This window comes from Micropterus salmoides, unplaced genomic scaffold (assembly GCF_014851395.1).
Source record: "Micropterus salmoides isolate LMB-PRFRI ecotype aquatic unplaced genomic scaffold, ASM1485139v1 Ms_hic_scaffold_7, whole genome shotgun sequence".
In the NCBI taxonomy this organism is placed as follows: domain Eukaryota; kingdom Metazoa; phylum Chordata; class Actinopteri; order Centrarchiformes; family Centrarchidae; genus Micropterus; species Micropterus salmoides.
The window spans coordinates 39,057,664-39,079,963 of NW_024044459.1; the positions used below are offsets into that span (position 1 = coordinate 39,057,664).

The 22,300-nt window shown below is 44.2% G+C and overlaps 1 protein-coding gene across 1 annotated transcript in view; it reads left to right on the top strand.

Annotated features, from left to right (window-relative positions):
* The window catches only part of LOC119892359 (formin-binding protein 1-like), a 68,965-nt gene that overhangs the window by 41,947 nt on the left and 4,718 nt on the right, over positions 1-22,300 (top strand). The window contains exons 15-17 of the mRNA XM_038704561.1: positions 567-712; positions 13,715-13,851; positions 14,528-14,686. Coding sequence (XP_038560489.1) covers positions 567-712; positions 13,715-13,851; positions 14,528-14,686 — 442 coding nt within the window. The remainder of the gene's footprint in view (positions 1-566; positions 713-13,714; positions 13,852-14,527; positions 14,687-22,300) is intronic.

Genomic DNA, 22,300 nt, shown 5'->3' on the forward strand with positions numbered 1-22,300 from the left:
GGGACCCAGGGCCCAGTGCACCAGTGCACCAGGAGGGCCCCAGGGCCCACTGCACCAGGAGGGACCCAGGGCCCACTGCACCAGTGCACCAGGAGGGACCCAGGGCCCAGTGCACCAGTGCACCAGGAGGGACCCAGGGCCCATTGCACCAGTGCACCAGGAGGGCCGAGGGACCCAGGGCCCATTGCACCGGTGCACCAGGAGGGACCCAGGGCCCAGTGCACCAGTGCACCAGGAGGGACCCAGGGCCCACTGCACCAGGAGGGACCCAGGGCCCACTGCACCAGTGCACCATGAGGGCCCTAGGGCCCAGTGCACCAGGAGAGGACCCAGGGCCAACTGCACCAGTGCAACAGGAGGGACGAGGGACCCAGGGCCCACTGCACCAGCAAAAGGTCTGACAATGGCTCTGAGGATTTGATCCACGGTACCTAACAGCAGTCTGGGTATGGTTGGCTACCACGTGGAGGTCTGTGCGGCCCTCCAATGATCCACCACCAACCCGGTCCTGCTGGATGACGTTTCAGACGTTTAATATCTGTTACTACCTGTTTGTGTGTTTGTAGGCGTGGCTGTCGGAGGCAGACAGCAGACTGCCTGATCACAGCGGTAGAAGACAGAGTGGAGGTTGTGGGTTGAATTCTCAGGCAACGACGCCAGGCAGCAGCAGCCTGAAGCAGCTAGACAACCGCAGTCCAGCCAGCAGAGAGAGGTACTGATTACTGATAAGTCTGAAATGTGTTGCTTACAAGACATTTTCAGACTCATTCCTCTCACATTTCATTTTCATTTCAATATGCTTTATTGGCATGATTGTTTTGGTAAACAATGTTGCCAAAGCAAAAATTTACATATAAACAATAAAAAAATGTACATATAAATATTAAGCAATAAAATGACATTTTAAAAAGAAAGTGAGAGAACAGACTAAAGAAGTAAACAGACTAAAAATGGATCTTACATTGAAAATATGTCTTGTTTTTTTGGCCATTTTCCAACAATAAAAATAATAATATGAAAATATTACAGTACAATGATTTCATTTATTCATCAGTCTAGTCTGAGTTTCAGTTCGTGGCATGAGGAGATACATTTTGCTGCAATGATTTGCCATTCTGGCATTTCTCCCAGTAAACACTGTCTGTGTGTGTTTTACTCGGTTATCTTGGGTTTGTGTTCTTGTTCTTACTGTTCCCTGCCTTCTTTGGTTTTGAGCTCTTCTTGCCTCAGGGTTTATTCTTTTCGTTTATTCTGTTATTATCTGCTGTTTGTTTCATGCGTGGTTGCATTCTGCCTGCCTGTTCTGTAGAGAGTTGTGTTTATTGGTCAGTTCTGTCAGTCTGTTCGACGTTTCTTGTTTCAGCCTGTTCTGAATCTGTTTACGGTTCCTTCTTTCATTATTTTGTTTCAAAACCAAATCGGGAAAAACTAAAAACCAAGTCGTTTTTTGTTTTTCTGTTTAAAACCAAAATGGAAAAACGGTAAACCAAAAAACAGACATCTGTTTTATTTGTCTGTTTTAAACCCATAACTGAAAACAAAGGAGCTGCGTTTTGTTCTGTCTCTGACCGGTGTTGTATCCCTACAACCGGTTCTCACTCCTCACATATGGTGGTCAAGGCCTATCGGTGTTTGTAACGCACCGGGGATCCCTATAGCGTCACAGGTCAACGCAGTGGGGGGGGCGTCACTTTGTGACGGTAAAGGCAGGTTTATGATATTTAACAGAAAAGACTGAGTAAGAACGTGGTCGGGGTGAAAGGAGGGCCAGAACCAGTGTGAAACCTCGCCTTGTCCACTCCAGCCCCCGCTCCCTCTCCGGTAGACCTGCTGTGAGTTGTGTTGCCAGGGGAACCGGCGCCCTGGACGCTCAGTGGTCGTTCCCTCTGGCTGAAGTCCAACGCTCCTAATCCATGTGTTCCTGCAGCTGGACGCTCTCCACAGCGCCGTGCAACTTTCTGAAGTCTTCCATCTCAAAAAATAAAGGTCAGGTCGAAACAGTGTAGCCAAGAGAGGCTGAACGAAATCTTTTAATCCGTGTATGATTCATTAATATACAGCTCGCCAAATTAACTCATAACAGTTCATGTTTGCTGTGTACCGTTGGATGTACTGACAACTATCACTGGATGCATTTCAAACTGAAGAAGTCATAATAATAAAATAAACTAACGCCAGTCCCCTGTTCATACTATTTCTGTTGTTTATTCATTTATTTATTCAGTTCCACAAGCCAGGACAAGGATTCTGTACATCAGGAGCCAGAGGTCTCTTCATTAGATTTAAATTAGTGTACCGACAGCAGTCCGAACATCTAAACGGCTTCTAGCTGTGGCTTCTTCTTCTGCTGCTGCTGCTGCAGAGGTCTGTGAGCCGGCTCGTTAGCTCCCCCCGCAGGAGGAATCGCCGCCACTAGTGGAGCTTCTGTCAGTATTCGACATCTACACGTTTAATTTCTCGCCTCAAAACTTCTCAGAAGTGGATTTAGTGGTGAAATAGTGTAGGAAACTGTTGTCCGCCGCTCTCTGCAGCTTCCCGCTTCTCCCATGTTGTTGGCCCCGCCCCCTTCCGCTATGCAGCTGAGGGTGAGGCGTGTCCAGCACTTTGCTGTACTTCTCAGTGTGAACGCACTTCTGCCGTCAGAACAGTGAGTGGGAGTCTGGAAGTGGGCGAACGGAGACGCAGCATCAGTGTCTGCTGTTTGTGTCCAGCCTGTCTCTGATTGGTCTTCCACCTGTTGACTCCCTCCCTGCTCGTTCCCCTGAGTCTTATTTAGGCTTTATATTTAGGGCCTGAGGTTACAAAGTTTCTTTCCAGTATTCAGTATATTTTTCTTTCTGCTTGCTGATAATTTGGTTTGGTCTGCTTGAGTTGGTGTTGCTGTCCTGAGGCTGTTGGGGACTTTTGTTACTGCAGAGAGCCTCAGGACCAGCTGGCTGAGGGGACTCTTCTCTGGTTTCAGCTCCTGGTATGTTAGGGCTTTGTGATGGGATGTCTGGGGGTTAACTGATTTTAAGTGATTGTAAAATTTAAGTGATCTTTTCTGTATTTTTAGTAAGAGGGGGTATTGGCGTCTTTCTCTGCTCTTACAGAACTCAGTATGGAAAGATTCTATGATTGTTTTGTCCCATTTGTCAAATTCATTATTATGTTTTGGCCCCCAGATTTCGCTCCACATAGAATTATTGGTTCTAGTACAAATTGGAAAATTTTAAGCCAGATTTCAATTGGAATATAGATTTTAAAGTTTCTTTTTATTGCATAGAAAGCTCTCTTTGCTTTGTCCCTCAGATCTTTCACAGCCATGTTGAAGTTTCCTGTGTATGTATAGAAAATAAAAATATATTTTATATAGCACCAAATCACAGTTACCTCACAGCGCTTTTCATAAAAGAGCAGGTCTAGACCGAACTCTATGATGATATTTACAGAAGCCCAACAGTTCCCACCAAGAGCAGCACTAGGAGACAGAGGCAAGGAAAAACTTCCTTTAAGAGGCAGAAACCTCGGGTTGGCTTCTGGGTTGCGACCAAGATGGCTGCGTAACTTCAGTGCTCTCAGACGGTTTTTCTGAAAAAAAACTTTTGTGAAAGTGAAATTTTACTAAAGGTGAGCTGGGGTTGTTACAAGGAGGAGAAAGGTGACGGGCACAGCACCCATTACTGAGGATTTACAGCAGGACAGCCGAAGCTGCTCCCCGGTCCACGAGGATGAGGGGCAAGAAATGGAGGAGGTTAGCTTGGAGAAGGTACTAGCCGAACTGAGAGCAACAGCTCTCGAAGGATACAACAAGACTTGCACAAGACAGGTAGATAGGCTGGATGAAGCTGAGGGTCGAATTGAGGAGGTGGAAACGGCCATGCATCGTTACTTATGCAACCTTTACAACGCCAGGACAATATGGAGGCTAAAGTTATTGACCAAGAGGGTCGCGCACGCCGAGAAAACATAAGGATTTACGGTATTCCCGAGGGGGCTGAAGACAATAATATTGAAGGTTTCATAGATAAACTGCTTCGTGATTGCCTGGATTTTCCCCAGGACGCGCAGATCAAAATTGAAAGAGTCCACAGAGCCTTTGTCCCTAAGCCCGCTGACGCGCAGGCTCACGGCCCCAGGAGGATGATGAGCCCCAGCAGCGGTTTAAAGAAAAGTTGCAGGAATTCAGACGTCTACCCTCTACGCATTTAGACTGATACTTGTTTGAATAAGATAATAGAAGTTGTCCTTTTAGTTTTAGCTGTGCCCTCGTTTTACTCCTTTACTCCTTAATTGTAAACTAAAATGTCGGGGCATACAAACATTCTGAAGACTGGCTAAAATCATAATACAGCCAACACAGTGGGCCCCACGCTGCGTTTACCCCTGAAAGGTGCTCTAACATCCCGAGCCCCTTAAAGGTTCAGTTCATTAGAACCTCTGATCTGGAAGCAAAGAAATGACATTTTGATATTTCTGTTAAAGATTTCACCATATTTTAGTTATTTTCATGTTTTACTTGTTCTTGTTCTGGGTGTGCATTACTCTTATTTGTTTTGTATGAAGATGTTTTTGGTTAAAAACATAGGAAACCATGGCTGACAAACATATTCTAAAATTTGCATCATTTAATGTGAATGGGGTTCTTAACCCCACTAAGAGAAATAAAATATTGTCTAAAATGAGAAAGGAAAAAGTACAAATTGCTATGTTACAAGAAACACATTTTAATTCACTGGAACATGAAAAATTAAAAAGGATGGGTTTTTCTAAAATATATTGCTCGTCCTATAAATCAGGTCATAGGCGGGGTGTGGCCACTCTAATATCCCAGAGAGTCTTATCTCTGAAACTACAGACAAAGAAGGGAGATTTTCACTGAGTCCAAATAACACTGTTTAATATATACGCTCCCCCAGGCAGTGACATTTCATTATTTAGAAAACGATTTGATTTAATGGCACAATCAACTGGTATACTTATCTGTGGAGGGGATTGGAATGTACGACTTAATTCTAGGCTTAACTCCTCAAGACCGATTCCCCAAACCTCTTTGCAGAAGAAAATTAAGATCCACTTGTCAGAATATGGTATTGTGGACATTTGTAGGGATTTATATCCAACAAGCCGAGATTATACCCATTTTTCCCATGCACATACAGTATACTCTAGAATTGATTATTTTTTTGTTTTTAAAAGGGATCGCCGGGTATATAACTGCGAGATTGGAAACATTGACCTTTATGACCATGCTCACCTATTGCTAAACGTGGAGGTTGAATACAAGTGTACTGAACGACCTACAATTTGTCAAATTAATCAAATCTGACATAAAAACATTCCTAAAAGAAAACCTTAATGGTGAGATGAGCCCAGAAATCGTCTGGGACACATTGAAAGCCGTTATGAGGGGTAAAATGATATAATTTTGTGTCCAGAAAAAAAGAGCTAGGCAATTTTATCAGAGTTAAATAGGGAGTTAAAAGAGCTGGAGAGAAAACATAAGAGAGAATTAAAACCGGAGCTTAATATTAAGCTGAAAATATTGAGAAATAATATTAATGCACTATACTTACAAGAAATACGAAAGAAGATGATTTATACCAAACAAAAATACTATGAATCTGGTGCTAAGTTTGCTAAACTTTTAGCGAGTAAATTACAAAAGCAACGAGCAGATAATACAATATATAAAATAAGAGACCCAAATTCTAAGAGTTGCGTTTATAAACAAAGAAATTAAACAGGCCTTTCAGACTTACTATAAACAATTACACACACAGCCAAAGTTAAAAGATGGACAACAAATCAAGGACTTTCTTGACCAACTTAATTTACCTGTTTTGTCGGATAATCAAAATCAAAAGCTTGTGGCAAATATTACAGAAAGGGAACTATCCTATGCCATATCTAGGCTTAAAGCAAACAAATATCCTGGTCCAGACGGATTTACGTCCGAATGGTACAAAAAATTTAAATTGGAGCTATCACCATTCCTCCTTCAAATATTTAATCTGGCTCTAAAAGAGGGTAAGATGCCACCATCATAGAAACAGGCCACTATATCTGTAATTCACAAAGAGGGAAAGGACCGGCTTAATTGTAGTTCTTACAGACCTATATAATATTGACTACAAGCTTTTCACATCAATTCTTTCGAAGAGAATTGAAGAGATACTTCCACAACTAATTTCTACTGATCAGACAGGTTTTATCCCACAAAGACGAACTCATGATAATATAAGGCGTACATTACACATATTAAACCATATTAAAAAACATCAAATACAAGCTGCAGTGATCAGCCTTGACGCTGAAAAAGCTTTCGACTCCGTAAGCTGGGCTTTTCTGTATAGAGTACTGGAGAGATTCGGATTTCATTCAGATTTTGTTAAAGTGATCGGGGCACTATACACAAAACCAACTGCGCAGATAAAAATAAATGGTCAGACAAGGGTGCGGACTCTCCCCTTTACTCTTCACCCTTTATATAGAACCGCTAGCTCAATTAATAAGGCAAACAAATATAGTATAAATAATTTCGGTGATGTACACAAGGTGGCGCTATATGCAGATGATGTGTTATTGTACATAAGTGAACCAAACACATAATTTCCCAAATTATTTCAGACTTTAAGTAGCTTTGGTGATTATGCTGGTTATACATTAAATGTAAACAAGACACAGATATTGACATTTAATTATAATCCTCCAAAAACAATAAGCAATGAATTAAATCTTAAATGGGACTGGACAACATTAAAATACCGAGGTATCTTAATCCCCAAGGATATAACCATTATAGCTAAGTATAACTATGATGATCTTTTGAATAAAATAAAACTTGATATAAAGAGATGGACCATCACCCCCTTCATGAGTCTAATCCAAAGAATTGAATCTGTAAAAATGAACCTATTACCAAGATTTCTATTTTTGTTCCAAGCTCTCCCGGCAGAAATTACAAAAAAGCAATTTTTAGAGTGGGACAAAATGATTTCTAGATTTATATGGTTAGGAAAAAAGCAGAGGATCAGATTTAAAACATTACAGCTCTCCAAAGAAAACAGGGGTATGGCTGTACTGCATCTTAGATATTATTTCTACTCTGCACAAATTAAACCCCTGATGAATCTATGTAATACAAACTACCGTGCTAGGTGGAAAGACATTGAAGTACTTCGTATGTCAGAACCACCTTTACAGGCAATACTGGGAAATAAAGACCTAGAAAGGACTCTATGCAAGATTGAAAACCCTTGGATAAAATCACAATTAAAAATCTGGACGGAGGCAAACATGAATATAAATTGCACGGTAATCTGAAGATAATAAGGTGGTGTGCCTATGACCCTGATTTCAAGCCCAATCAAACAGATGTTGGATTCCAGAACTGGGTGTCTAAGGGTATAACAACACATTTCTCATTAACAGATAAAGGTAAAGTGAAAGATTTCCAAACACTTAAAACCAAGTCATAATTTGGAGAAACAGGACTTTTACAGATATTTACAGATATGTCATTATCTCAATCAAGAAGTTATTAGGTCCCTGGATGTGCAGGAACCAGTGCTTCATGAAATATTGGTGGCATACCAGGCAAAAGTCAAAAAGGGTATTATCTCACGGCCGTATAAGGGATTTATGAATAAACAAACAAATTCAATATTGTATGTGAAAACAAAATAGGAAAGGGAAAGTAACATGAAAATAACCGATGAGGAGTGGAATGGTTGCTGCACATCGCAGTGGAAATGCACAAACTCACATCCATGGAGGGAATTTGGTTGGAAATGTTTGAGCAGGTTTTTTATTACTCCGAAACAGAAAATTCCTGGTCCCGGGGAGGAGACTAAGTGCTGGAGGCGGTGTGGAAGTGAAGATGCCAACCATTGGCATATATTCTGGGATTGTCCAGTAATGAAACAATATTGGATAGAGATACACAAAGATATCAAAAATATTTTCAATATGAAAATACCCTTCAAGTTTACCAACTTTATCTTGGGTAACACAGACTTTTTACCTGATAATGCAAAGTATCTGTTAAGAATTTTAATTATTGCCTGTAAGAAAACTTTCACCAGACACTGGCTCCTCCCTGATCCCCCTACTCTGGAAAAATGGATAGAGTGTGTTAATGAAATCTACCAGATGGAAAGACATTTTCAACATTTTCACTCCGTCTGCAGATGAATAGATTTGTAGTCTTATGGGTGTCCTATGTTAATCAAACACAACATGCAGAAATGTTGTTCAAGATAGTGGTAATCAAGTGTTGATTTTATTGTACTGTGTTTTATGTACCGTTTATTAACAAAATAATTGTGTAGTTGTCTTTTGTTTCTATATGTATTAGAGATATGTCTTATAGTAATGCACCCCTTGTTTTATGTTCTAATGTGTTCTTTTTATATTTACAAAAATGGGAATGTTGGGAATGGAGAACTTTGGTCTTGGTCACGGACTGGAACTGTGACCATGAGGTAATGTAAATCTGGCTATTGTATTGTTCTCAATGTTTCAAAAAAAAAGAATAAAAAAAAAAAAGGCAGAAACCTCGAGCAGAACCATGGCTCAGGGTGGGCGGCCATCTGCCTCGACCGGTTAGGGGAGAGAGAGGGAGAGAGAGAAAGAGAGGGGAGGGAGGCAGCCTACACAATATACACACACAGAGGTACAGACAGTAAAGGTGATGTTGCTATAGACTAAATGAAAAATGGTACAGATATTTATAGTAGTGTTAATGATAATCGTAATGTTAATGATTATAATAACAATAATAATAACAATAGGACTAGTAACAATAGTCGTTGCAGCAGAGGGTGTCGAGCAGGAACACGGGGGCAGCAGGCAACCCGCAACCACAGATCCAGACTCCACAGCTCCAGAGCCAGAAAACCTGCAGGAAGTGATAGGAGGAGAGAGGAGAGGGACGAGAAAGCACAAGACTACGGGAAAGGGGAGAAGTTGTGTTAGTAACATGCAATAATGGGATGAGGTTGCATACAGAGGGAGAGGAAGTAGAGGAGAGAGGAGCTCAGTGCATCATGGGAAATCCCCTGGCAGTCTAGGCCTATAGCAGCATAACTAAGGGATGGTTCAGGACTCACCTGAGCCAGCCCTAACTATAAGCTTTATCAAAGAGGAAAGTCTTAAGCCTACTCTTAAATGTGGAGATGGTGTCTGCCTCCTGAACCCAAACTGGAACCTGGTTCCACAGGAGAGGAGCTTGATGGCTGAACGCTCTGGCTCCTAGTCTACTTTTGGAGACTCTAGGAACCACAAGTAACCCTGCATTCTGGGAGCGCAGTGCTCTGGTGGGGTAGTAAGGTACTATGAGCTCTTTAAGATAGGATGGTGCCTGACCATTAAGAGCTTTGTATGTGAGAAGAAGGATTTTAAATTCTATTCTGGATTTTACTGGAAGCCAATGCAGAGAATCTAAAACAGGAGAAATATGATCTCTTTTCCTGGTTCCTGTCAGAACACGTGCTGCAGCATTCTGGATCAGCTGAAGAGTCTTAATGGACTTTTTCGAGCAGCCTGATAATAAGGAATTGCAGTAATCCAGCCTAGAAGTAACAAATGCATGGACTAGTTTTTCTGCATCATTTTTAGACAGTGTGTTCCTGATTTTCGCAATATTACGTAGGTGAAAAAAGGCGGTCCTTGAAATTTGCTTAATGTGAGACTTAAACGACATGTCCTGATCAAAGATAACTCCAAGATTCCTCACAGTGGTGCTGGAGGCCAAGGCGATGCCATCCAGGGAAACTATATCTTTAGATAATGCGTCACGGAGGTGCTTAGGCCCCAGAACAATAACTTCAGTTTTATCTGAGTTTAACATTAGAAAATTACAGGTCATCCAGGTTTTAACATCCCTAAGGTATATTTGAAGTTTAGCTAACTGATTAGTTTCATCTGGCTTGATCGATAGATATAACTGAGTATCATCTGCATAACAATGCAAGTTTATGGAACATTTCCTGATAATATTGCCTAAAGGAAGCATATATAAAGAGAAGAGGATTGGTCCGAGGACAGATCCTTGTGGAACTCCATGACTAACTTTGGCATGCATGGAGGACTCACCGTTAACAATATAATAATATCTAGTATAGAGGTGCTGACCAAGGGTAAAACATCTTTAAGCAACCTAGTTGGGATGGGGTCTAAGAGGCAGGTTGATGGTTTAGATGAAGAAATTATTGAAGTTAGTTGGTAAAGATTGAGGGAAGCAAAACAGTCTAAACATATATCTGGTTCTACAGCTGTTTCTAAGGTTCCTGAGTTAAGAGATAAGTTGGTGCCAGTTGAGGGCAGGTCTTGGTGAATTTTGTCTCTAATAGCTAGAATTTTATCATTAAAGAAGCTCATGAAGTCGTAACTACTGAGAGCTATGGGAATACTTGGCTCAATAGAGCTGTGACTCTCTGTCAGCCTGGCTACAGTGCTGAAAAGAAACTTTGGGTTGTTCCTATTTTCCTCTATTAATGACGAGTAGTAGGCTGCTCTGGCATTATGGAGGGCCTTCCTATAAGTTTTAAGACTATCTTGCCAAATTCAACGAATTTTCCACTTTGGTGGAACGCCAATTCCTCTCAAGTTTCCGCGATATTTGCTTTAATTTGCGAGTTTCAGTATTATACCATGGAGCTAACCGTCTTTGTTTTAGTATTTTCTTTTTTAGAGGGGCTACAGAGTCGAGTGTCATTCGCAGCGAGCCTGCAGCACTATCAACAAGATGATCGATTTGGGAGGGACTGAAATTAGCATAGGAGTCCTCCGTTACTTTGTGACTAGATAATGTATTTAGAGCTGATGGAATCGCATCCTTAAATTTAGCTACAGCACTATCAGACAGACATCTTGTATAGACATTTTTGCCCAATGGCGAGTAGTTCAGCAATACAAACTCAAAAGTTATCAAACAGTGGTCAGATAAAGAGGGATTCTGTGGGAACACCACTAAATGTTCAATTTCAATACCATACACCAAAACAAGGTCGAGGGTGTGGTTAAAACAGTGAGTCGGTTCATGAACACTCTGAGAGAAGCCAATGGAATCTAACAGAGAGATAAACGCAGTACTGAAGCTGTCATTCTCAACATCCACATGAATATTAAAATCCCCTACAATAATAACTTTGTCCGTTTTAAGGACTAAAGTTGACAAAAACTCTACACTGTACACTATAACGAAGAGAATTGGTTGCAGTGATTTCCAACTTGGGTGCGAAAGACTAAGAACAAGGTTTTCAAATGAGTTATAATTTAGTTTAGGTTTAGAGCTGATTAGTAGGCTAGAGTCGAAGATAGCTGCAACTCCACCTCCTCGGCCTGTGCCTCGAGGAATGTGAGTATTAATATGACTGGGAGGGGTGGATTCATTTAGGCTAACATATTCTCCATCACCCAGCCAGGTTTCAGTAAGACCAAATAAATCAATATCATAATCTGATATTAGTTCATTTACTAGTACACCTTTAGAAGAGAGAGATCTGATGTTTAAGAGTCCACATTTAACTCTCCTATTCGTTTGCACTATTGCTCTTGTGGTTTTAATTTTTATGAGGTTTTTATGCACAGCTCCTCTTCTGTTTACCTTTTTAAATAATTTCGATGGTCGGGGACAGACACCGTCACTATAGGATTTTCACTAAGTAACTCCTGAAATGGAGGAGCAGAGAAGTGTGTTAGACTGCGACTCTGCCTCCTGGTCTCAACTCTGGGTTGTCATGGATTTGGTCCACTAATAAACTTGGCGGAATGACGACATGCGGCTATACATGTCATCACTGGTCAGATTTGGCAGGGGTCCAGAGAAAACTACGGTGTCCGACATTGTTTTTGCATATGTACACACTGACTCAACATTAATCTTAGTGACCTCCGATTGGCGTAACCGGGAGTCATTACCGCCGACGTGAATAACAATCTTACTGTATTTACGTTTATCCTTAGCCAGCAGTTTCAAATAAGACTCAGTGTCGCCCGCTCTGGCCCCAGGGATGCACTTAACTATGGCCGCTGGCTTCGCTAACTTCACGTTTCTCAAAATGGAGCTGCCAATGATCAGAGTTGGTTTCTCAGCGGGTGTGTCGCTGAGTGGGGAAAATCTGTTAGAAACGTGAACAGGTTGATGGTGCCCCGTGGACTTTGAATGCTTACGACTATTCCTCCTTTGGACAGTCACCCAGCCCCCCTTTCCTGGCTGCACAGGAGATGCCGGAGGACGGCTACCAGAGGATAACTCAGGCCGTTCCGCACCGACTACCGGGGACTGGCTAGCTACAGTAGCTAAAGACTGATCTACCAAGGTGCGGAGCCGGACTTCTAAATCACTGAGCCTCGCCTCCATGTCTATAAATAAACTACACTTATTACACGGACCATTACCGCTAAAGGAGGCAGAGGAGTAACTAAACATCTGACACACCGAGCAGGAGAAAGTAGGAGAGAGAGGGAGAAGGAGAAGCCATCGCTAGCTGCTAAGCTAAAGTCGCTAACGGCTAAGCTAAAGTACTGTAGCGTCAGTTACCAAAACTTTAGAACAACTATGAGATTGAACAGCAGTCACTAAAAGATGGAAAGAACTGTGAGTGCTTTTGCAAAATTACTGTAAGAATAAGTGTTTAGCGGACAGTTGGCCGCTGTAATCAAACAACTGGTTTAACTGGTATTTAGCGAGAGCAGCACAACACGGTACCAACACACAAGCACCGGAAACGGAAATGAGTCGACATGCTTACCGCAGTACGTCAGCAACCAGCCCGCAGTACCCACTATATATAATATAATGCAGTAATCGGTAGCTGCTTAAGTTACTTTTTGTGGACAACACAGTTTTCTTCTATATTTGCACTGCATTGCAGGCTTACTGTGCAAATAAACCTTTTTCATAGCATTTTTATTTGTTAATGAACATTTGTTGGTGCAAGCCATTTTCCCAAACATTTTTGTGTTTGCAAGTGCTTGCAAGAAGTGGTGGCTACATGTCCCCAGTGTCCCCAGTGTGAATGAGCGTCCCTCCCTACAGGTTGAGCTACTCCATGCTTACCCTTCACCTCCACTCTCCTCCTGCTCTCTCTGTCACTTTGTCCCTCTGCTCCTCTGTCTCACGCCTCCTCCTCTGCCTGGAAGGGCCCACAGCTCTCCTTCAGGTGCCTGCACTACGCAGGGTCCTGCAGCTGGTGTTGAAGCTCCTGCAGCCCCGAGAGAAAACAAACCGGTTGTTTTCGACAGCCGCTGTCCATCCGCCAGTCTTTGGCCCATTTTATATAATACATAATCTACGTTACACCCCCCCTCCCAAAGGTGCGTCGGCCCCTTGGGCATTTGTCCGGTATGCCAGATTACCAGTCCAGCCCTGAGGCCAATGGAAGTGTAGTTTTTTTGTGTGTTGTAATTTAGTGGTGTCTAAATAGAAATTGTGTGAAACCTGATTTCTGTATTGTTTCTGAAAGATCATTATCTTAGTCTTTGTTGTGTTTCCTGTCAGGGCCCAGGTCTGACAGAGTCTCTGCTGCAAACCTTCTTTAGTAGGTGAAACAACACTAAGTCAACTGCATACAGCAGGCCGCTGATCTCTGACCAAATATTCATGCTTCCTGAATCTCTGCTTTTGGTGATTGTGGGATTTTTTGTTGACGGAATAACAATCTCAATGTAGCTGTGAGGACGGCCTCTATTAAAATCTGAATATCTGCTCTTTTCTCTCTCTGCTCAGTCCTGATGGCAGCTACACTGAAGACCACAGTGCAGAGCTTCACTTTAAGTCTCGTAGTTCCGAGTTCGATGACGAATTCGATGATGAAGAACCATTACCAAGTATTGGCACCTGCAAGTCCCTGTACCCATTCCAAGGTACTGTTTTCTTATACTGCACTTACTCAGTTTACCAGGTCGCGGGGGCCGTGGTCCCCAGTGAGGGCGTGGTCTCCAGTGAGGGCGCGGGGGGGCCGGTCTCCACTGTGTGGGTATGTCTGAACACAGGGGCGTAGGAGCGACTTTGAACCTGGGCGGGGGGGCTGAAATGCTAGGGGGGTTAAATGCTCATTTCTAATGGCTTTAGAAAACAGAGTGAATAAGTTATGAAGTATGAATGAAAATGTAGAGAATTTAAGAGTAGCTTACTGGCCTAAGGAAAATACTGGAGTAAAGAATAAAAGTACAGTTTTAAAAAAGGAACGTGAAAAGGTGCCACCCTGCAGCAGGAGTCTGCTGTCTTCAGGTAGACTGTAAGTAACAGCAGCACAAAACAAACTATTGAGGCACTTGCTGCACCCGAACTCTTTTTTTCTCCCTTAACTTTTCAGCACCACCTTTGCCTTCTGTTTTTTATATAGGCCAACATGATTTCAACCGTTTACTCATGTCTGATGCGGTGTGCGATTGATTGATTGACTAGTCATTCAAACCGCCTCCGTTATGAGCCAACTCCGAAATTGCCGTAAAAATGTGAGGGGGACAAAACATGTGCCCCTCATGTATAATGGCTCCTACGCGTATGGCTGAACATGTGGTTACTGATCTTTTGCAGGTCAGAATGAAGGCACTCTGTCCATGGTGGAGGGAGAACTACTTTCTGTGGTGGAGGAGGACAAAGGTGACGGTTGGACCAGAGTACGGAGGAACTTGGAGGAGGAGGGCTACGTCCCCACCTCCTACATTAAGGTCTTCCTGGAAAGCAGCGCCAAAGGTGCCATGACCTACATCTGACCTTCACATTACCTGTTAATGACCTCTAAATGACCTCTGTGTGACCTCTGCTTGACTCTGATGTAACACCCATGTGACCTTTAAATGACCTCTACATGACCTACGTGACCTCTGCTTGACTCTGATGTAACACCCATGTGACCTTTAAATGACCTCTACATGACCTACGTGACCTCTGCTTGACTCTGATGTAACACCCATGTGACCTTTAAATGACCTCTACGTGACCTCTATGTGACCTCTTGTCAAATGTACTGATGTTGGTCTTTGACCTCTGGATGAACTTTGACCTTTCTTATATAACGTTTAAGTAATCCTGACCCCTCCCCACCTGACCTGTGACCTTTGAATGTCAAAATGGTGGTTGCTATGGTTACCCCCCCCCCATTAAAGAACATTTTATAGATTTCTTTGTCTGCTCAGGGCAACATATTCTAAAGTAAAACAAACAGCTACAGATGAAAAATTCATTTGTATTTAATCAAACGTATTTTTTAGGGAGAAGTCATTTTTCACATGGGGTAAGATGCCCCCCCTCCCCCCATTGGTGTGAAATCACTTTAATATGTGCAAATACAGATATATAAACTGTGTTGTAGAAGTAATTTATTTGTCAGCCTTTTAAACATGAGGCTGCTGGAGCTTCATCAGCAGAACGTCTGAGGTGAAACATGCTCTTTCCAACATGTGAGCTTCTAACGTCAGACTTTCTGATAGTGAAGCTGCTGGTTGGCTGACGGGTCTGTCCAGAGTCTGAATAACATCTAACTTACAAACCATCAACCGTGAAGGGGCGCAGCGACCGGGGGGGGTGTCTTACCCCATACATACTAATCTAGCATTTTACTACTTTAAAATCTTTCTCTCTAAACAAACTTATCTGGAGGCTCCCTGAATGTAAATATCCAGATATCTATAAACTCAACACAATAAATGAGATCAGCTCCGGTCAGAGTGGCTTAAAACTCTGAGATGAAACTTTTAGTTCAGTGAGATGAGCGGTGCTTCTCCGGCGAGCGAGTGGAAGGTTAGCAAAAAGGAAGACCAAATAACATAACTTCCTGTAAATAATGCAGTTATCTGCATATATCTGAAAATGAGCCCAGTTTCACAGACTCCCACTCGGGGGGGCCGGGGGGGTTCATGTAAATTTCATGACCACAGTCGATGTCAGCGGCGGCAAAGGAGGATTTAAAAGAGGTGAGGCGCGCTGAGCCGCTGTTAACCCATGAACGCAGGTTTCAAATACATTACAACAGTCATAGTCTGAAGAGGGGACTGGCGATACTTTATTTTATTCTTATGATTATGGCAGGCGTTACAGTGTTGGTGTACAGTTACAGAACTTGCTTTTTGTTGCTTTTATTTTATATAATTCATATTTATGCACCAACACACCAAAGAAAATGACATGGAAGTTTGAACCTGATTCGGAGCATTTTCTTCTGGAGCTGTGCAGCCGGCCTCTGTGCCGGGGGGGTAGTCCTCTCTGGGAAGTGCACAGCAGCGGCCTGTCAAAGTGAACGCACTAAGGAGTACGCAGTGTACTGCATGTTGGTATACTGAAGGAAGTACCCGGAGTGAGATGCAGCTCGAGTGTCCCGCCGAACCCTCGTATCAGACCCTCACCGTGACGCCTGTCTTTCTGTCAGGCTCAGCGGAGATCTCCTCGCCGCTCCACGTCTTAACAGACGTCACAGAGATCCGATGTTTCCTCGTGAGCCTGAATCTGTTTTCTTTCCGGACCAGCAGAACTCATGAGCTGCGTCTCGGGTACTAGTGCGTACCTGCTGTTGTGCACTAACTGGAAATGACTATCGCAAGGTTGCTCAATCCCGCCAGCACAGAGGCCTGCAGAGCTCCAAAATAACAGCCATAATAATAAAATAAAGTAACGCCAGTCCCCTGTTTGTTTATTCATTTATTTATTCAGTTCCACAAGCCAAGACAGGGTTCTGCAGGAGCCAGAGGTCTCTTCATCAGGTAGCGACAGCAGTCCGAACATCTAAACCGCTGCTGCTGCAGAGGTCTGTGAGCCGGCTCGTTAGCTCCCCCCGCAGGAGGAACCGCCGCCACTAGTGGAGCTTCTGTCAGTATTCGACATCTACACGTTTAATTTCTCGCCTCAAAACTTCTCAGAAGTGGATTTAGTGGTGAAATCGTGTAGGAAACAGCCGTTGCGAGTGCACCGTCCGGGTCCTCTCCAGGACGGCGAGCCGCTCGCAGCATTGAGACGACGTCACCAACGCTCGTTTGTTTTTATTTTCACATCAAAAACACTTGACTGATGATTCTGCTGATTATTTTCTCACTTCATTATTTAAATGGTCTCCACGGCGACCGCAAAGATATTTTCCAGCAGAGCCCCGAGCAGTAGTAGTAGCAGCAGCAGTACTACAACAAGTACACGTGGCAAGTAGCAGCAGCAGTACTGCAACAAGTACACGTGGCAAGTAGCAGCAGCAATACTGCAACAAGTACACGTGGCAAGTAGCAGCAGCAGTACTACAACAAGTACACGTGGCAAGTAGCAGCAGCAGTACTACAACAAGTACACGTGGCAAGTAGCAGCAGCAGTACTACAACAAGTACACGTGGCAAGTAGCAGCAGCAGTACTACAACAAGTACACGTGGCAAGTAGCAGCAGCAGTACTGCAACAAGTACACGTGGCAAGTAGCAGCAGCAAGTAGCAGCAGCAGTACTGCAACAAGTACACGTGGCAAGTAGCAGCAGCAGTACTGCAACAAGTACACGTGGCAAGTAGCAGCAGCAGTACTGAGTACATGTGGCAAGTAGCAGCAGCAGTACTGCAACAAGTACACGTGGCAAGTAGCAGCAGCAGTACTGCAACAAGTACACGTGGCAAGTAGCAGCAGCAGTACTACAACAAGTACACGTGGCAAGTAGCAGCAGCAGTACTGAGTACATGTGGCAAGTAGCAGCAGCAGTACTGAGTACATGTGGCAAGTAGCAGCAGCAGTACTACAACAAGTACACGTGGCAAGTAGCAGCAGCAGTACTACAACAAGTACACGTGGCAAGTAGCAGCAGCAGTACTACAACAAGTACACGTGGCAAGTAGTAGCAGCAGTACTGAGTACATGTGGCAAGTAGCAGCAGCAGTACTACAACAAGTACACGTGGCAAGTAGTAGCAGCAGTACTGAGTACATGTGGCAAGTAGTAGCAGCAGTACTGAGTACACGTGGCAAGTAGTAGCAGCAGTACTACAAGTAGTACACGTGGCAAGTAGCAGCAGCAGTACTACAACAAGTACACGTGGCAAGTAGCAGCAGCAGTACTACAACAAGTACACCTGACAAGTAGGAGCAGCAGTACTACAAGCAGTACACGTGGCAAGTAGGAGCAGCAGTACTACAAGTAGTACACGTGGCAAGTAGCAGCAGCAGTACTACAACAAGTACACGTGGCAAGTAGCAGCAGCAGTACTACAACAAGTACACGTGGCAAGTAGCAGCAGCAGTACTACAACAAGTACATGTGGCAAGTAGCAGCAGCAGTACTACAACAAGTACACGTGGCAAGTAGTAGCAGCAGTACTGAGTACACGTGCCAAGTAGTAGCAGCAGTACTACAACAAGTACACGTGGCAAGTAGCAGCAGCAGTACTGAGTACACGTGGCAAGTAGTAGCAGCAGTACTACAAGTAGTACACGTGGCAAGTAGCAGCAGCAGTACTACAACAAGTACACGTGGCAAGTAGCAGCAGCAGTACTACAACAAGTACACCTGACAAGTAGGAGCAGCAGTACTACAAGCAGTACACGTGGCAAGTAGGAGCAGCAGTACTACAAGTAGTACACGTGACAAGTAGCAGCAGCAGTACTACAACAAGTACACGTGGCAAGTAGTAGCAGCAGTACTACAAGTAGTACACGTGACAAGTAGCAGCAGCAGTACTACAAGAAGTACACGTGGCAAGTAGCAGCAGCAGTACTACAACAAGTACACGTGGCAAGTAGCAGCAGCAGTACTGAGTACACGTGGCAAGTAGCAGCAGCAGTACTACAACAAGTACACATGGCAAGTAGTAGCAGCAGTACTACAACAAGTACACGTGGCAAGTAGCAGCAGCAGTACTACAACAAGTACACGTGGCAAGTAGTAGCAGCAGTACTACAACTAGTACACGTGGCAAGTAGTAGCAGCAGTACTACAACAAGTACACGTGGCAAGTAGTAGCAGCAGTACTGAGTACATGTGGCAAGAAGCAGCAGCAGTACTACAACAAGTACACGTGGCAAGTAGCAGCAGCAGTACTACAACAAGTACACGTGGCAAGTAGTAGCAGCAGTACTACAACAAGTACACCTGGCAAGAAGTAGCAGCAGTACTGAGTACATGTGGCAAGTAGTAGCAGCAGTACTACAACAAGTACACGTGGCAAGTAGTAGCAGCAGTACTACAACAAGTACACGTGGCAAGTAGCAGCAGCAGTACTACAACAAGTACACGTGGCAAGTAGCAGCAGCAGTACTACAACAAGTACACGTGGCAAGTAGCAGCAGCAGTACTACAACAAGTACACGTGGCAAGTAGCAGCAGCAGTACTACAACAAGTACACGTGGCAAGTAGCAGCAGCAGTTCTACAACAAGTACACGTGGCAAGTAGCAGCAGCAGTACTACAAGATGTACACGTGGCAAGTAGTAGCAGCAGTACTGAGTACACGTGGCAAGTAGTAGAAGCAGTACTGAGTACTAGTGTCAAGTAGTAGCAGCAGTACTGAGTACACGTTGCTCTCTAACCCGGCTCTCTGTCTATCTGTCTCTAACCTGTCTCTAACCAGTCTGTCTTTAACCTGTCTGTCTCTAACCTGTCTCTCTAACCTGTCTGTCTCTCTAACCTGTCTGTCTCTAACCTGTCTGTCTGTCTCTCTGCCTGTCTGTCTCTAACCTGTCTGTTTCTAACCTGTCTGTCTGTCTCTCTGCCTGTCTTTCTCTCTAACCTGTCTGTCTCTAACTTGTCTGCCTGCCTGTCTCTAACATGTCTCTCTCTAACCTGTCTCTCTCTAACCTGTCTGTCTCTCTAACCTGTCTGTCTCTAACCTGTCTGTCTCTAACCCGCTGTCTCTCTAACCTGTCTGTCTGCCTGCCTGTCTGTCTCTAACCTGTCTGTCTGTAACCCGTCTGTCTCTGTAACCCGTCTGTCTCTCTAACCTGTCTCTAACCTGTCTGTCTGTAACCCGCCTGTCTCTCTGCCTGTCTGTCTCTAACTTGTCTGTCAGCCTGTCTGTCTCTAACCTGTCTGTCTCTGACCTGTCTGTCTGTAACCCGTCTGCCTCTCTAACCTGTCTGTCTGTAACCTGTCTGTTTCTCTGCCTGTCTGTCTCTAACCTGTCTGTCTCACCTGTCTGTCTCTAACCTGTCTGTCTGTCTCTTTGCCTGTCTGTCTCTAACATGTCTGTCTCTAACCTGTCTGTGTCACCTGTCTGTCTCTAACCTTGCTTTCTGTCTCTCTGCCTGTCTGCCTCTAACCTGTCTGTCTCTAACCTGTCTGTCTCTCTAACCTGTAAGTCTCTAACCTGTCTGTCTCTAACCTGTCAGCCTGTAACCCATCTGTCTCTCTAACCTGTCTGCCTGTAACCCGTCTGTCTCTCTAACCTGTATGTCTCTAACCTGTGTGTCTCTCTGCCTGTCTGCCTCTAACCTGTCTCTAACCTGTCTGTCTCTCTAACCTGTGTGTCTCTCTGCCTGTCTGCCTCTAACCTGTCTCTCTAACATGTCTGTCTCTCTGTCTGTCTGTCTGTCTCTAACCTGTCTCTCTAACCTGTCTGTCTCTCTGCCTCTAACCTGTATGTCTCTAACCTGTCTGTCTCTCTTCCTGTCTGTCTCTAACCTGTCTGTCTCTCTGCCTGTCTGTCTCTAACCTGTCTGTCTGTCTCTCTGCCTGTCTGTCTCTAACTTGTCTGTCTGCCTGTCTGTCTCTAACATGTCTGTCTCTGACCTGTCTGTCTGTAACCCGTCTGTCTCTGAACCGTCTGTCTGTAACCTGTCTGTCTCTCTAAGCTGTAAGTCTCTAACCTGTCTGTCTCTAACATGTCTGTCTCTCTGCCTGTCTGTCTCTAACATGTCTGTCTCTCTGCCTGTCTGTCTCTAACTTGTCTGTCTCTCTAACCTGTCTCTAACCTGTCTGCCTCTAACCTGTCTCTCTAACCTGTCTGTCTCTAACCTGTCTATCTGTAACCCGTCTGTCTCTCTAACCTGTCTGTCTCTAACCTGTCTGTCTCTAACCTGTTTGTCTCTCTGCCTGTCTGTCTCTCTAACCTCTCTGTCTCTAACCTGTCTCTCTAACCTGTCTGTCTCTCTGCCTGTCTGTGTCTAACCTGTCTGTCTAACCTGTCTGGCTCTAACCTGTCTGGCTCTAACCTGTCTGTCTCTCTGCCTGTCTGGCTCTAACCTGTGTCTCTAACCTGTCTGTCTCTAACCTGTCTGGCTCTAACCTGTCTGTCTCTCTGCCTGTCTGTCTCTAACCTGTGTCTCTAACCTGTCTGTCTCTAACATGTCTGTCTCTAACCTGTCTGTCTGTAACCCGTCTGTCTCTGAACCGTCTGTCTGTAACCTGTCTGTCTCTCTAAGCTGTAAGTCTCTAACCTGTCTGTCTCTAACATGTCTGTCTCTCTGCCTGTCTGTCTCTAACATGTCTGTCTCTCTGCCTGTCTGTCTCTAACTTGTCTGTCTCTCTAACCTGTCTCTAACCTGTCTGCCTCTAACCTGTCTCTCTAACCTGTCTGTCTCTAACCTGTCTATCTGTAACCCGTCTGTCTCTCTAACCTGTCTGTCTCTAACCTGTCTGTCTCTAACCTGTTTGTCTCTCTGCCTGTCTGTCTCTCTAACCTCTCTGTCTCTAACCTGTCTCTCTAACCTGTCTGTCTCTCTGCCTGTCTGTGTCTAACCTGTCTGTCTAACCTGTCTGGCTCTAACCTGTCTGGCTCTAACCTGTCTGTCTCTCTGCCTGTCTGGCTCTAACCTGTGTCTCTAACCTGTCTGTCTCTAACCTGTCTGTCTCTAACCTGTCTGTCTCTCTGCCTGTCTAGCTCTAACCTGTCTGTCTCTAACCTGTTTGTCTCTCTGCCTGTCTGTCTCTTACCTGTCTCTCTAACCTGTCTGTCTCTAACCTGTCTATCTGTAACCCGTCTGTCTCTCTAACCTGTCTTTCTCTAACCTGTCTGTCTCTAACCTGTTTGTCTCTCTGCCTGTCTGTCTCTTACCTGTCTCTCTAACCTGTCTGTCTCTAACCTGTCTATCTGTAACCCGTCTGTCTCTCTAACCTGTTTGTCTCTAACCTGTCTGTCTCTAACATGTTTGTCTCTCTGCCTGCCTGTCTCTCTAACCTCTCTGTCTCTAACCTGTCTCTCTAACCTGTCTGTCTCTCTGCCTGTCTGTGTCTAACCTGTCTCTCTGCCTGTCTGTCTCTTACCTGTCTCTCTGCCTGTCTGTCTCTTACCTGTCTCTCTAACCTGTCTGTCTCTAACCTGTCTCTCTAACCTGTCTGTCTCTAACCCGTCTGTCTGTCTAACCTGTCTGTCTCTAACCTGTCTGGCTCTAACCTGTCTGGCTCTAACCCGTCTGT